Source organism: Pelobates fuscus, chromosome 5 (assembly GCF_036172605.1).
Source record: "Pelobates fuscus isolate aPelFus1 chromosome 5, aPelFus1.pri, whole genome shotgun sequence".
Lineage (NCBI taxonomy): Eukaryota > Metazoa > Chordata > Amphibia > Anura > Pelobatidae > Pelobates > Pelobates fuscus.
In genome coordinates, this window is record NC_086321.1 from 143,233,871 (window position 1) to 143,248,916 (window position 15,046).

General features: G+C 45.3%; 1 protein-coding gene across 6 annotated transcripts in view; it reads left to right on the plus strand.

Annotated features, from left to right (window-relative positions):
- LOC134610961 (E1A-binding protein p400-like) overlaps positions 1-15,046 on the plus strand; it is an 83,464-nt gene that overhangs the window by 13,650 nt on the left and 54,768 nt on the right. For 5 of the 6 annotated variants that reach the window (XM_063454374.1, XM_063454379.1, XM_063454378.1 and 2 more), the window contains exons 4-8: positions 1,167-1,268; positions 2,047-2,360; positions 5,779-6,060; positions 7,099-7,284; positions 8,464-8,604. In XM_063454374.1, the coding sequence (XP_063310444.1) occupies positions 1,167-1,268; positions 2,047-2,360; positions 5,779-6,060; positions 7,099-7,284; positions 8,464-8,604 (1,025 nt within the window). The remainder of the gene's footprint in view (positions 1-1,166; positions 1,269-2,046; positions 2,361-5,778; positions 6,061-7,098; positions 7,285-8,463; positions 8,605-15,046) is intronic. The other variant, XM_063454380.1, reaches the window with a different exon arrangement.

The following is a 15,046-nucleotide window of genomic DNA, read 5'->3' on the forward strand; positions in this document are numbered from 1 at the left end:
ATTACTGGAATTTATAAAGCGGCAACATATTCCGCAGCACTGTACAATTGGGGAAAATTAACAGTACAATATACACCGACGAATACAAAAGGTAAAGAGGGCCCTGCCCGGGAGCTGAGATCTAGCATTGAAATTCATGTATATAAGGTGCCTATTTAGATAGCCTTTGAGCTTGCAATCTATCCAGAACAAGAGTTCCTGGCTAGTTGATGTCAATTCTGTGCTTAATTCTATTCACAGAATGTAATTTGTTGGCTGAGAGCGATCAGCTCTTTGATGTGATCTTCAGCAAGTTCTTTGGAGCCCAAACAGCCTCCCAAACTTATTGCGTATTAAAATTCTTTCCCCAAATAAATCCAAGTCTGAAGGCTTACTGTTTCAAGGTCCAGTGGTTAATCACTGCGACTTCGGGCCACCAGGAGAAGAGAAAGTCTGCTGGCTCTCCACTTCTTAGTGTCCTTAGCACGTCTGCACCAAAAGACATGCCAATACCCAAGCCTATTTTTAAGGGTTGTGTAAAATATCCCCTCCTCTATAAGGCATTGTTTGACATCTGAAGACTTTCACACAGCTAATCAGAGCAAATTTTGCATGTCGTATGCAGACAAATTTGATTGAATTCTATAAACTACCAAAAATCAGGCCTTGCTGAGTATGCGGTCAACCGCTTTCCGGTAGAGAATGGTCGGTAACGGTGAGAGAAAATTGCAGACCTAAGCAGTGAAGGGACAGATAAAACACCCTTTTCAAGGACAGTAAAAAAAAGTGTTTGTTTGTTTTATTTTTATTTTGTAAATATTTTTGGGACGACCCACTGGCCCATATGGACGAACCTTCCTTTTGATGTACACATTTTTTCCACTCCAACACATCAGACAAACACTGCTACATTGATTGTTATGGGAACAGAAACATCTGCTATCTTATATCATTCATTTCTTTATCATGCATGTGTGCAGGTCTAGCCATCCCATAAATACTGTAATATCCCTTTTAATGCAATTGTTCATTCGGATATTACAAACCAATGCTTTATGCACATACACTCATTTCAGTTCGAATGGAATCATAATTTAATTCCCTGCTCAATATTGAAAAAATAACAAAATTCTATGGTTCCTGTTTAGCAATCCCACTGTTTTAAGTTCTTATTCATGGTTTTTCAGATCCATCATTGGCACAGTCTCATGGCACAAGTGACTCCAAACACCCTAAAGTAACTCTTGGGGTTTCACAAGTCCCACCAACTGGTAGATTTGGTAAAGATGGTAAGTTTGTTAAAAACAACAAAACAAAGCTAAATGGGTAGGTCTTTTCCCTCTATTTACGGATGTAAACCCATAACCGTGACTATAAAGTGGACATGTCATCTTCCAACTAGGGCCTCTTTTTAATTCTTTTAGATCACCTTCTCAAGTTATCACTAACTAACAGAACAACTTTTCAAATTATTTATTATTATTATTATCGCCATTTATATAACGCCAACAGATTCCGTAGCGCTTTACAATATTATAAGAGTGGGGATTTAACTATAAATAGGTTGAAGAGGAGCCTGCTCAAACGAGCTTACAGTCTATAGGAGGTACACAAGTCACCATTAATGTCTAAGGGAATTTTTGTAGATAAATCATTTGAAAAGTTTTTGTAACAGATTGGAGTAATTAGTGAAGCTTATCCAAAAGAATAAAATCAAGGCCTACGTGCCTGATGTAATTTAATATTGAATCATCAGCAATTGTTTAAAGTCAAAGATTTATTTGAAGTTGATTTTAGACCTTTGTTTTCGACTGCACAGTAATTCACTAAACTATGAATTGCACGTAATGTTGTAAACTAAACTATGAATTGCACATAATGGCACCCACTGTGTTAATATTAACATAAATAACCATTTCACAGACAAATGTGGTGTGGCTTGAAAACATTACATTTTATCCAGTACTGTTTTTAAATAAATATATCTCAGCTCTCCACTTGTTGCTCCAATGCCCTCCCAATTTAGTCTGACTGACTGAAGTTCTCTTTGTGTGTTTTTGTTGATAGGCCCATTCTCTGTTACAGTTGGGATACCACCCTCTCCGCAAACGGCTCCTGCTGCCTCCAAGGTTTCAGCTGTGCCAAATACGACCAACTTGCCATCTCCGAGCCGAGCCCAGGTTCCTAGAATGCCTGTCTCCTCTGTCACTAACACAGTGCACACTGTACTACAACAGCAAATTGTGACAGATGCTCAGTCTCAGATGAAGGGGAAAATGGCTTCTAGCATTCCTTCTGTACAATCTACCCAAAACCAAATCTCCCAACAACCTCAGCCCATGCTTATTGACCAATCTTCCTTGAAACCCCAATCACTACAGGTATGTTTTAATCATACATGCTGCATATTGCGTTTTTTTGTGTCTTTTTTAAATATATTTGTTAGATTTATTTATATATATTTATCTAATTGTAGTGCCTTGCTATTTTTTTTTTTATTTATTGGTCTAACGGTATTTTGGAACGACAAAGCTTATCCCTCCCCTATTATAAAGTATAAAGCAATAGTATTTAAAGGGAGGATTTATTAAAACTTGTTTTACCAAAATGTTGTCAATTCAATAAAACCGGTATGAGGATATGACTTGATTATCTATTATTCTCCACATCTTGAGATTGGTATTGAGTTACACAACCCCAGTTGACCTTTTTATTACACAAAGGAGTCTGGGGGTTAAAAATGAGATGTAGATATACCTGACGCGTTCAGCTCTTGCCAGATGAACCTGTCAGAAACTATTTTACCTTTATACCTTTGATTATGCGCCATAATTGTAAATAAGAGGATATCTATGGAGGAACTGGATAAGCTTTTCACCCACAGATATGTGATGCTGTAGGAATTTATTTCTTATTCAATAAGGTGTTTTTTCTCTTCAATTGAAGACTGGTAGTAAATGTCAGGGCAAGTGGTAGCTCACTAAACATTTGTGTTTTGCTGTGTTTATTTTATTTTCTCACATTTATGTAAGGTAAAGATTCTATTTTTATGAAAAACTCAAAAGACAGTACAGTGCTGCTTTGCATGAGCAGATTATCATGATGAATAAATGAAACACAGCAATTTACATGAAACACTCATAGGAATTAGGGTGAAATGTGGTATTTCTTATAGAATTGTCAGACTGAACTTCGATTGGCATTTTTTAGGACAGCAGCCTATGTGACTTTTGTGGAACTTGGAATGTGTGTGCCCACACTAGGAGTGCACTGTGTACATGCTCACATGTGCTCCGAGCACACAATTTAGGGTGCTTTTCCTCTCGCAGAAGGCCAATATAATGAACTTAATAAATAGGAAGCACATCCATGAGAAATACAAAGCAAATCATGTGATGCTTTACCTCAAGAATGTAAATCTACTGCTCTCTAGCATTACAAAAATATTGCTTGGGTCTCTTGTCAACAAAATTCACTGAAAGTCATTGATAATTTAAGCTGTTTTGAGATTATATTTCTTCTTCACTTAAATTTAGGTCTTGAATTTTCTAAAGAATCAACAGGTGTTCACGTTGGGACACCTCAGGAAATAGTGAATCTTTTGTTTTGTAGCTTAAATATTGTAAATGTTCATATGCAAATTTATACTTCAGAACATAGAAACATAGAAACATAGAATGTGACGGCAGATAAGAACCATTCGGCCCATCTAGTCTGCCCAGTTTTCTAAATACTTTCATTAGTCCCTGGCCTTATCTTATAGTTAGGATAGCCTTATGCCTATCCCACGCATGCTTAAACTCCTTTACTGTGTTAACCTCTACCACTTCAGCTGGAAGGCTATTCCATGCATCCACTACCCTCTCAGTAAAGTAATACTTCCTGATATTATTTTTAAACCTTTGTCCCTCTAATTTAAGACTATGTCCTCTTGTTGTGGTAGTTTTTCTTCTTTTAAATATAGTCTCCTCCTTTACTGTGTTGATTCCCTTTATGTATTTAAATGTTTCTATCATATCCCCCCTGTCTCGTCTTTCCTCCATGCTATACATGTTAAGATCCTTTAACCTTTCTTGGTAAGTTTTATCCTGCAATCCATGAACCAGTTTAGTAGCCCTTCTTTGAACTCTCTCTAAGGTATCAATATCCTTCTGAAGATAGGGTCTCCAGTACTGTGTACAGTACTCCAAGTGAGGTCTCACCAGTGTTCTGTACAATGGCATGAGCACTTCCCTCTTTCTACTGCTAATATCTCTCCCTATACAACCAAGCATTCTGCTAGCATTTCCTGCTGCTCTATTACATTGTCTGCCTACCTTTAAGTCATCAGAAATAATCACCCCTAAATCCCTTTCCTCAGATGTTGAGGTTAGGACTCTATCAAATATTCTGTACTCTGCCCTTGGGTTTTTACGTCCAAGATGCATTCATTTGGTCACGCTGGAAAACCAATCCCGTTACATATAAATCAGCCTTTGATGGAGTGTCTTTGGCTTCCCAGGTTCTGACTGTCCTAGGCAGAGAGGTTGGGACTGGTTTTTAAAAACGTTTTTAACTGCTCACTTCTTTTTATTGCATTTTCTAAAACTACATTATTAATTTTAATTTTATTGTGTTTTATAGTTTAATTTAAATAACCTTAACCATAAACCATGAGACAAAAACAGTTGTTTTCAATTGAATATTGATGGGAGTTTTATATTTCTTGGCATTTAAATGTTTGTTTGCCAATATATTTAAACTTGGGATTCTTTTATAATTGAATGAACTCTTTGAAAGCCATTGGTTATCAAGATGGCTTATATATGCAGATACAGATTTTAGTTTATTTAGTGTTTCTCAGTAACTCATAGATATTACCTTTCAAAACCACTTATCTGACTTGACACCTATATATAATACATTATGTTGATAAGCTTTTTAAAATGCAAATGGTTTTCTTTTTTGGTTTTTAAATACTTCTAAATTACATAGAAAACATTTGCTTTGGCACTCAGAGGTTTTCTGGTTTTACACAACACGCAGATGTCACTGATGAAGCTTGTTAGGCAGCATAGGGTTCACCTTGATTAAAAGCAGAATCACAGAAGCTATATTAAATCTTTGGCAGCAACAAATTCCACATATTTTTTTTGCATTGCCTAAACTGGATATATTAAAAAGTACTGTATCAGACCCAACTATTGGCTAAAGTAATAATGACAGTAGACCCAATCAAATAGTTTTTTTTATTTTTTTTTCTAAAAATACATGTTAGTACTGTGACACTTTCCTTTTTTTTATGGTAAATATTCTTTCTTGTTAATGTACTACGGCCTCAATTTAATATTGTTAGATAAGCTATTCAAATTATGTAATATTTTTAAATACATTTCTAAAATTATTTTCTTAGCATATTAAAATATCCAAAAATATATCCTATCCATCAAAATGTTAAAAAAAAAATCATAGTCATTTTGACTGTTTATACCAAAAACACTAAATTAGTTAGAAAAACGTATCCAACAATATAAAAATTAAGGACTTTATTAGAATGTTTAAAAAATATCAAGATCTGTACCTCTGCCTTGGAGGTTATACGATCTGTCCTTAATTTTATAGTATTATCAACCAGTGTCATAATTTTGGATTATACCTTAAAAGAATGTTGACCGAGAAGACTGAACTTACTTGTATTGGTATTGTGACTTTACATGTGTAAGGGAAATCCTTTGACTTCACACTTTAAGATTTCCACATGCAGCATAGGAAGAAATAAATTGTTACTGCAATGTACTCAGTGTTGTGATCTCTCTGCAGGCTTCTGCATCTAAGCTGGGCTCAGATGCTGGTAAACGCACAGTTTCTGCATCTTTGCACCTTGCTCCTTCATCACCCACCACACCAACCAGCATTTCAGACTCCGTACCCCTTCCTGCAAGTGTCTCGCCGAAAAGGATGTTGTCGCCTGGTGCCAGCAAAGCACTGTCGCCTTCCACTTCCAGGTCCCCTGGTTCTTCAGGATCCCAATCCCAGGATATTGTGACCTCTATTACAGGGGATATTCAACCTGAAGCCTCTTTGCCCAAACCACATGAACAGGTAAAATATCTGCGTGTATTGCTTGCATGAGTCTCATGTTTGTATAACTCTAGCTATAAATGATAGGGTTCCAAGGGAGTGGGAGTCACAAACATGTTCATACATTCGGTTCTTTGCCAAAGTGAAAATTGTCAGGAATTTTCAACTGAATTTCAACTTAAGAGTCAAATTAAGCAAGCTGGAAAAAGTCAACTATGTTTCCAGTTTACATGCCTTTGCCTTCAATTTTTAATTCACTTGAATTTACTTTGTATTCCCAACAGTTTACACTTGAGTGATTTAACCTTGAACATGTATCTTTAGATTTAGTGATCAGTGATGCTAGTGAGGGAAGTTATGTTATGTTTGTTTGCATGTGCAGTCTGCAGATGTGACTTTCTTTTCAGTTCTGATGTTTTAAATCACTCCTAAATTAATCATTTTTTAATGTTATGTGAACTTTATATTCTAACATGTTTTATAGATGACAAGCTAGAATAGTCCATGGGCAAATGCCTGATTCTTTAGCTTAATTTGTCAGTCATATGCTTGATGTAATTTATATCCTGCATATGTGTTCGTGTTGTGCAAGTGAAACCATTTACATGTGTCCACAGCTGAAATGCAGACATGTGTACTGGACTGAGTTATGTAAGCCCCTTCATCACTTTGAGCTTGCTTGCCTTTGACATATGGGTGTCTGGCTTCCAGATGCAGCGCCCTTGGTGTGTGTGCGATTAACCTTGGACATATGGAGGCAGGCATGAAGTTAATAATGTTGCAATAATTTCTCAAGATAATGCTGTTTTTAAAATATTTTGTAAGTGAATAAGTGGTAGTACTCATTTTTCCAAGTGAAAAATGAGTACTACCAATTTTAATAATAAAAATCTACTGTTTTTTTTGTGTTTTTTTTTTTTTTTATGTAACATTGTTTGCATGCACTGAATTCTTTGTTGCATGCCATAATCATTGATGTTGAATGTAGTAACTCAATCGCCAACCTCTTTCTACAAGCTTATTTAATGATTATATTATGTGTCCGTTTTTTTAATATAGGAGAGCCATATACATCAACGCATTTCAGAACTGCGAAAGGAAGGTTTATGGTCACTCAGGCGGCTTCCGAAGCTGCAGGAGCCATGCAGACCAAAATCTCACTGGGATTATCTGTTGGAAGAGATGCAGTGGATGGCCGCTGATTTTGCACAAGAGAGAATGTGGAAACTAGCTTCTGCTAAGAAGGTATTGGAATATGTATATTCCTTTTTTAACCCAGCTGCATATAAATAAATTACCTATTTTCCTATTTTCCATTTTTTGAATGGAGCAAATTACTGCTCATTTGAGAGGTGTCTGGATGTACTCGAAGACAATAAGAGAAGCGCCTAGGCTGATATTTCATATTAGACCTGCCCTGCATGTGAGGACTGGATAATGAAACGCATTCCCATCTGTTCTGGAAATGGCTGAAGCACACTCAGAGCTATGTAGCTAAATAGTTCCTTAAAGTCATAAATACATTTCTTTATGGCTGTGCTATTAAATTAAATTAAAGCCATTTGAATAGACAAACTATTAACAGTCTATTAATTGTTGTACATATAATGAATGAGTGCAGAAATTAAAAGGAACCCTTTACTGTAACTACTACTGCATACTGTAGTGTGTATGGTGCCAAGAATGCCCAGGCACTGTCTGTAGTCTATCAAACAATTTAGGGGAATAGTATGACATTTACCTAACTGTCTCTACTACACACACATATTCACATAGTTATTTTAGCCACCCTCCTTTAGGTTACCATTTAGCAGCAGACGAGCGGCTTCCCTGGGATCCTGTGTTGACCAAACAGATGAGTGACTGTTGCTGCAGGCTGCTCTCATTCCATTTGGACTCTTCTTTGAGACCGATAGGAGGTCACTTTATTTTAGCATAGGCCAGCACTGCCTGCTGAAATCACCGCTTATGCTGTCCAGTAGGCCAAGCTGGAAAGAAGGGGAAAGGCAAAATGCTGCTCCTCTTCAAGTATCACAGGCACCAGTGGTTCCACTTGCACCCATGTCAGGAGGACTATGGGGGAGATCAACTAAATTCCCCAGCCAGTCTATTTGGGCATGGGAACCTTTGAGCTATGCTGGTCTAGGGCAAGACCGACATACAGTTAATTCTTCAGCAGTTTGAATATAACCGCTCCTAGTATGATTTCAAACACTATCTCTGTGAATACTTTGTATCCATATTGTCAAGAAAAAAGTTTCATAAAAGATGATTTAACAACAGCTGGGGTGGCCTGCAAGCTACTCGCGGGTGTAGGGATAAGAAACTCTGGTATGAAACATAAGCAGACAGTTTAAAGTAGTGTTAAATATCCACTATGTTATTGTAATTTGGAAATAATTTTGTAAAAATTTTATTTTAAAGCTGGTTCGCACTGCAGCACGATATTGGCAAGAGAAGCAGCAGAGTGATGCTAGAGCCAAGAAGGAAAATGAAGAAAGACTGAAGCGTATTGCTTGGTTAGCAGCTCGGGAGATCCAATATTTCTGGTCTAATATTGAACAGGTAAGAAATATCTGCAGCAAAGTTCAAATTTCAACTGCCTGGTCTTTGGAATCTATAATGTGCATTTACACTGTACAAAATTATATACGCAACACTTTTGTTTTTGCCCCCATGTTTCATGAGCTGAACTCAAAGATCTAAGACTTTTTCTATGTACTCAAAAGACCTATTTCTCTCAAATATTGTTCACAAATCTGTCTAAATCTTTGTTAGTGAGCACTTCTCCTTTGTCGAGATAATTCATCCACCTCACAGTTGTGGCATTTCAAGATGCTGATTAGACAGTATGATTATTGCACAGGTGTGCCTTAGGCTGGCCACAATAAAAGGCCACTCCAAAATGTGCAGTTTTACTGTATTGTGGGGGTCCGAAAACCAGTCAGTATCTGGTGTGACCACCATCAGCCTCAGGCAGTGAAACACATCTCCTTTGCATAGAGTTGATCGGGTTGTTGATTGTGGCCTGTGGAACGTTGGTCCATTCCTCTTTAAAGCGGAACTTACCTTTCCTCAATCTCTTCCTCTTCTCCGCCTCTCTCAGGATCTGTTATTCTTTTCTTCCATTCTTCTTTAGTTTTCTTTAAAATCATAAGACAAAGTAGGGACTCTTTGCCTTATGGAGGATTCCTCCGCTTGACCAGCTCTGACCAGCGGAGGAGCAAAGTGTGCTTCATTTCCGCTGGTCAGAGCAATTTTCCCATGATCCCTAGCTTTCCTCCCAGTTCCCACAATGCTTCCTGTCAGTATTGCCGAAAGTCCTGTCACTTAGACAGAACGCCGGCAAAACTGCCGAATTGCATCCTAACAGAATGAGAAGAGTTTCTCCATTGGTGTTAGGATGCAATTCGGTACTTTGTTCGTATCGGAATTTCATTCTAATGAATGAAACTCCGATCCTATTCATTGCTGTGGCTGCATCTTGCAGCCGCTTAGTAGATAACTCCCTAATTCCCACGGTATCAGGGAGCTATCTACTAAAAGGCTGAAAGACCTAAATTGGTCTTGAAGCCAAATGTACTAATACTAAGTAAAGATTACTTAGTATTAGAAAATAATATGCCCCTACTCGCTATACCGCGAGTAGGGGCATGTCCAGGGCCGGTGCTAGGATTTTTAGTTACACAGGCGAAGATGCATTTTGGCGCCCCCAACCCTCATTAAAAAAAAAAAAAAAAATGCATCTTCACCTGTGTGTCTTTCCTCCCAGGTACACTGTCATACAAAGACAGAAATAATCATACAGAGACATACAGACACATACAGTCAGAGACATACAAGCAGAGATATACATGCATACAGAGACATGCAGGCATATAAAGACAAACATGCATACAGAGGCATACCGTCATACAGACACATACATACAGACAGACAGGCATACAGAAACATACATACAAAGACATTCAGGCACATACATACAGACATACAGGCATAAAGAAACATACATACAGAGACATACAGGCATGCAGACACATACATACATACAGAGGCATACCTTCATACAGACACATACAGAGGCATACCGTCATACAGACACATACATACATACAAAGACATACAGGCATACAGTTACATACATGCATACAGAGACATATATACAGACATTCAGAGACAAACATACATCCAGTTACATACATGCATACAGAGACATACAGAAACATACGTACAAGACATACAGACACATACATACATACAGAGGCATACCGTCATACAGATACATACATACAGACAGGCTTACAGAAAAATACATACTCACACACACAAACTCACAGACACATACTCGAACACACACACACTGACAGACACACACACACACACACACACACACACTGACAGACACACATACACACATACACACACACACACACACACTGACAGACACACACACACTCACTGACAGACACACACACACTCACTGACAGACACACACACACACACTGACAGACACACACAAACTCACAGACACATACTCGAACACACACACACTGACAGACACACACACTCACACTCACATGCACACACAGTAATTAATTATCTAAATTAAATGTAAATTTCCCACCCAGCCTCCCTACCTGGCAGCCTCACCTACCATTGGTGGTCCAGTGGGGCTGCTGGGAGGCGTGCGGCTGCAGTTGATTAGGAGGAGGCGGCGAGGGAGCTCTCTGATCTCTCTGACCGGCTCCCTCGCAGGCTGTTTTCTGATGCCGCGGGAGCCGGAATATGACGTCATATTCCGGCTCCCGCGGCATCAGCAAAAGGCACGCGAGGGAGCCGGTCAGAGAGATCAGAGAGCTCCCTCGCCGCCTCCTCCTAAACAACTGCAGCCGCACGCCTCCCAGCAGCTCCGGGGATCCAGGAGGTGACCAGGCAGGAGGGAGCACTTCCCTCCTGCCGGTCACTGGAATTTTGCGCCCCCAGAGCCGGTGCGCCCTAAGGCGGCCGCCTGTGCCGCCTTATGGACGCGCCGGCCCTGGGCATGTCTAGTAAGCAGTGAGCAGCCTGTGGCTGCTCACTGTAAAAAAAAACAAAAAAACACCTAATAACCCCCCCCCCCCCTGCGCGGGGGTTAAAGATGGGGGGGACCTACTGTCCTCCCCCCTGGCCCCCACCCCTGCGCGGTGGGTGGGGGCCCTAATAAAATAATAAGGGGGGGGGCCTACTGTCCTCCCCCCCCCTGGCCCCCACCCCCTGGCCCCCACCCCTGCGCTGTGGGTGGGGGCCCTAATAAAATAATAAGGGGGGGGACCTACTGTCCTCCCCCCCTGGCCCCCACCCCTGCGCTGTGGGTGGGGGCCCTAATAAAATAATAAGGGGGGGGGACCTACTGTCCTCCCCCCCTGGCTCCACCCCTGCGCTGTGGGTGGGGGGCCCTAATAAAATAATAAGGGGGGGGACCTACTGTCCTCCCCCCCTGGCCCCCACCCCTGCGCTGTGGGTGGGGGCCCTAATAAAATAATAAGGGGGGGGACCTACTGTCCTCCCCCCCTGGCCCCCACCCCTGCGCTGTGGGTGGGGGCCCTAATAAAATAATAAGGGGGGGGGACCTACTGTCCTCCCCCCCTGGCCCCCACCCCTGGCCCCCACCCCTGCGCGGTGGGTGGGGGCCCTAATAAAATAATAAGGGGGGGGACCTACTGTCCTCCCCCCCCCTGGCCCCCACCCCTGCGCGGTGGGTGGGGGCCCTAGTAAAATAATAAGGGGGGGGACCTACTGTCCTCCCCCCCTGGCCCCCACCCCTGCGCTGTGGGTGGGGGCCCTAGTAAAATAATAAGGGGGGGACCTACTGTCCTCCCCTGCGCTGTGGGTGGGGGCCCTAAGAAAATAATAGGGGGGGGGGACCTACTGTCCTCCCCCCGGCCCCCACCCCTGCGCGGTGGGTGGGGGCCCTAATAAAATAATAAGGGGGGGGACCTACTGTCCTCCCCCCCTGGCCCCCACCCCTGCGCTGTCCCACGCTTGTAAAATGACACAGAGCACTCTGATTGGCTTAAACCAACCAATCAGTATGTTCTAAGCCTAATTGCAGGGCGGGGCAAGGCTATATAAGCCTTGACCCGCCCTGCGGAGCTCAGTACGCGGCGTGCCCTCCATGGGTGAACATGGATTAATTTTTTTTTTGCGCTCGTTTTTTTTTTTTGCGACGGGTATGATGGATTTTTATTTGGCCTTTTTGGGGGCTGAAGAAAGAAGAATTTAGAAAAAAGAAGACGTCAAATGGTAAGTTTAATTATTTTTTTTACAGGTTAGTTATTTTATTCCCCCCTCACTATTTTTAGGGTGAGGGGGGTAGGTAGGGGTTAGAATGTTTTGGGGTGGGGGGGGGGTGACTAGGGGCTTGGGACCCCTAGTCACCTTGATGGGGGGGTTCATTTGGGGCCCCCACCCACCGCTCAGGGGTGGGGGCCAGGGGGGAGGACAGTAGGTCCCCCCCCTATCTTTATTTAGGGCCCCCACCCACCGCTCAGGGGTGGGGGCCAGGGGGGAGGACAGTAGGTCCCCCCTTATTATTTTATTAGGGCCCCCACCCACCGCGCAGGGGTGGGGGCCAGGGGGGAGGACAGTAGGTCCCCCCCCTATATTTATTTAGGGCCCCCACCCACTGCTCAGGGGTGGGGGCCAGGGGGGAGGACAGTAGGTCCCCCCTTATTATTTTATTAGGGCCCCCACCCACCGCGCAGGGGTGGGGGCCAGGGGGGAGGACAGTAGGTCCCCCCCCAATCTTTATTTAGGGCCCCCACCCACCGCGCAGGGGTGGGGGCCAGGGGGGAGGACAGTAGGTCCCCCCTTATTATTTTATTAGGGCCCCCACCCACCGCGCAGGGGTGGGGGCCAGGGGGGAGGACAGTAGGTCCCCCCCCCTATCTTTATTTAGGGCCCCCACCCACCGCTCAGGGGTGGGGGCCAGGGGGGAGGACAGTAGGTCCCCCCTTATTATTTTATTAGGGCCCCCACCCACCGCGCAGGGGTGGGGGCCAGGGGGGAGGACAGTAGGTCCCCCCCCCTATCTTTATTTAGGGCCCCCACCCACCGCGCAGGGGTGGGGGCCAGGGGGGAGGACAGTAGGTCCCCCCCCCCCCTATCTTTGTTTAGGGCCCCCACCCAGCGCTCAGGGGTGGGGGCCAGGGGGGAGGACAGTAGGTCCCCCCCCCCCTTATTATTTTATTAGGGCCCCCACCCACCGCGCAGGGGTGGGGGCCAGGGGGGAGGACAGTAGGTCCCCCCCCTATCTTTATTTAGGGCCCCCACCCACCGCGCAGGGGTGGGGGCCAGGGGGGAGGACAGTAGGTCCCCCCCCTATCTTTATTTAGGGCCCCCACCCACCGCTCAGGGGTGGGGGCCAGGGGGGAGGACAGTAGGTCCCCCCTTATTATTTTATTAGGGCCCCCACCCACCGCGCAGGGGTGGGGGCCAGGGGGGAGGACAGTAGGTCCCCCCCCTATCTTTATTTAGGGCCCCCACCCACCGCTCAGGGGTGGGGGCCAGGGGGGAGGACAGTAGGTCCCCCCTTATTATTTTATTAGGGCCCCCACCCACCGCGCAGGGGTGGGGGCCAGGGGGGAGGACAGTAGGTCCCCCCCCCTATCTTTATTTAGGGCCCCCACCCACCGCGCAGGGGTGGGGGCCAGGGGGGGGGACAGTAGGTCCCCCCCCCCCTATCTTTGTTTAGGGCCCCCACCCAGCGCTCAGGGGTGGGGGCCAGGGGGGAGGACAGTAGGTCCCCCCCCCCCTTATTATTTTATTAGGGCCCCCACCCACCGCGCAGGGGTGGGGGCCAGGGGGGAGGACAGTAGGTCCCCCCCCTATCTTTATTTAGGGCCCCCACCCACCGCGCAGGGGTGGGGGCCAGGGGGGAGGACAGTAGGTCCCCCCTTATTATTTTATTAGGGCCCCCACCCACCGCGCAGGGGTGGGGGCCAGGGGGGAGGACAGTAGGTCCCCCCCCTATCTTTATTTAGGGCCCCCACCCACCGCTCAGGGGTGGGGGCCAGGGGGGAGGACAGTAGGTCCCCCCTTATTATTTTATTAGGGCCCCCACCCACCGCGCAGGGGTGGGGGCCAGGGGGGAGGACAGTAGGTCCCCCCCCTATCTTTATTTAGGGCCCCCACCCACCGCGCAGGGGTGGGGGCCAGGGGGGAGGACAGTAGGTCCCCCCCCCCCTATCTTTGTTTAGGGCCCCCACCCAGCGCTCAGGGGTGGGGGCCAGGGGGGAGGACAGTAGGTCCCCCCCCCCTTATTATTTTATTAGGGCCCCCACCCACCGCGCAGGGGTGGGGGCCAGGGGGGAGGACAGTAGGTCCCCCCCCTATCTTTATTTAGGGCCCCCACCCACCGCGCAGGGGTGGGGGCCAGGGGGGAGGACAGTAGGTCCCCCCCCCCCCTATCTTTGTTTAGGGCCCCCACCCAGCGCTCAGGGGTGGGGGCCAGGGGGGAGGACAGTAGGTCCCCCCCCCCCCCTTATTATTTTATTAGGGCCCCCACCCACCGCGCAGGGGTGGGGGCCAGGGGGGAGGACAGTAGGTCCCCCCCCTATCTTTATTTAGGGCCCCCACCCACCGCGCAGGGGTGGGGGCCAGGGGGGAGGACAGTAGGTCCCCCCCCCCCTATCTTTGTTTAGGGCCCCCACCCACCGCGCAGGGGTGGGGGCCAGGGGGGAGGACAGTACCCCCCCCCCCCCCTTATTACCATTTATGTTTTTACAGTGAGCAGCCACAGGCTGCTCACTGTTTAGTGGACATGCCCCTTCTCGCGGTATAGCGAGTAGGGGCATTGGGGAGATTTTAATCTCCCTTGTGCTATTATGGGGGTCATATTGACCCCCATAGAGTGAGGGGAGGACCTGGGGGGCTTATGAAGTGGTGGGGAGCACAGCTCCCCACCGCTTCTGTCTTTACATATTACAAGGAGGGAGCTGCACGTCGGTAGCTCCCTCCTTGTAATAAA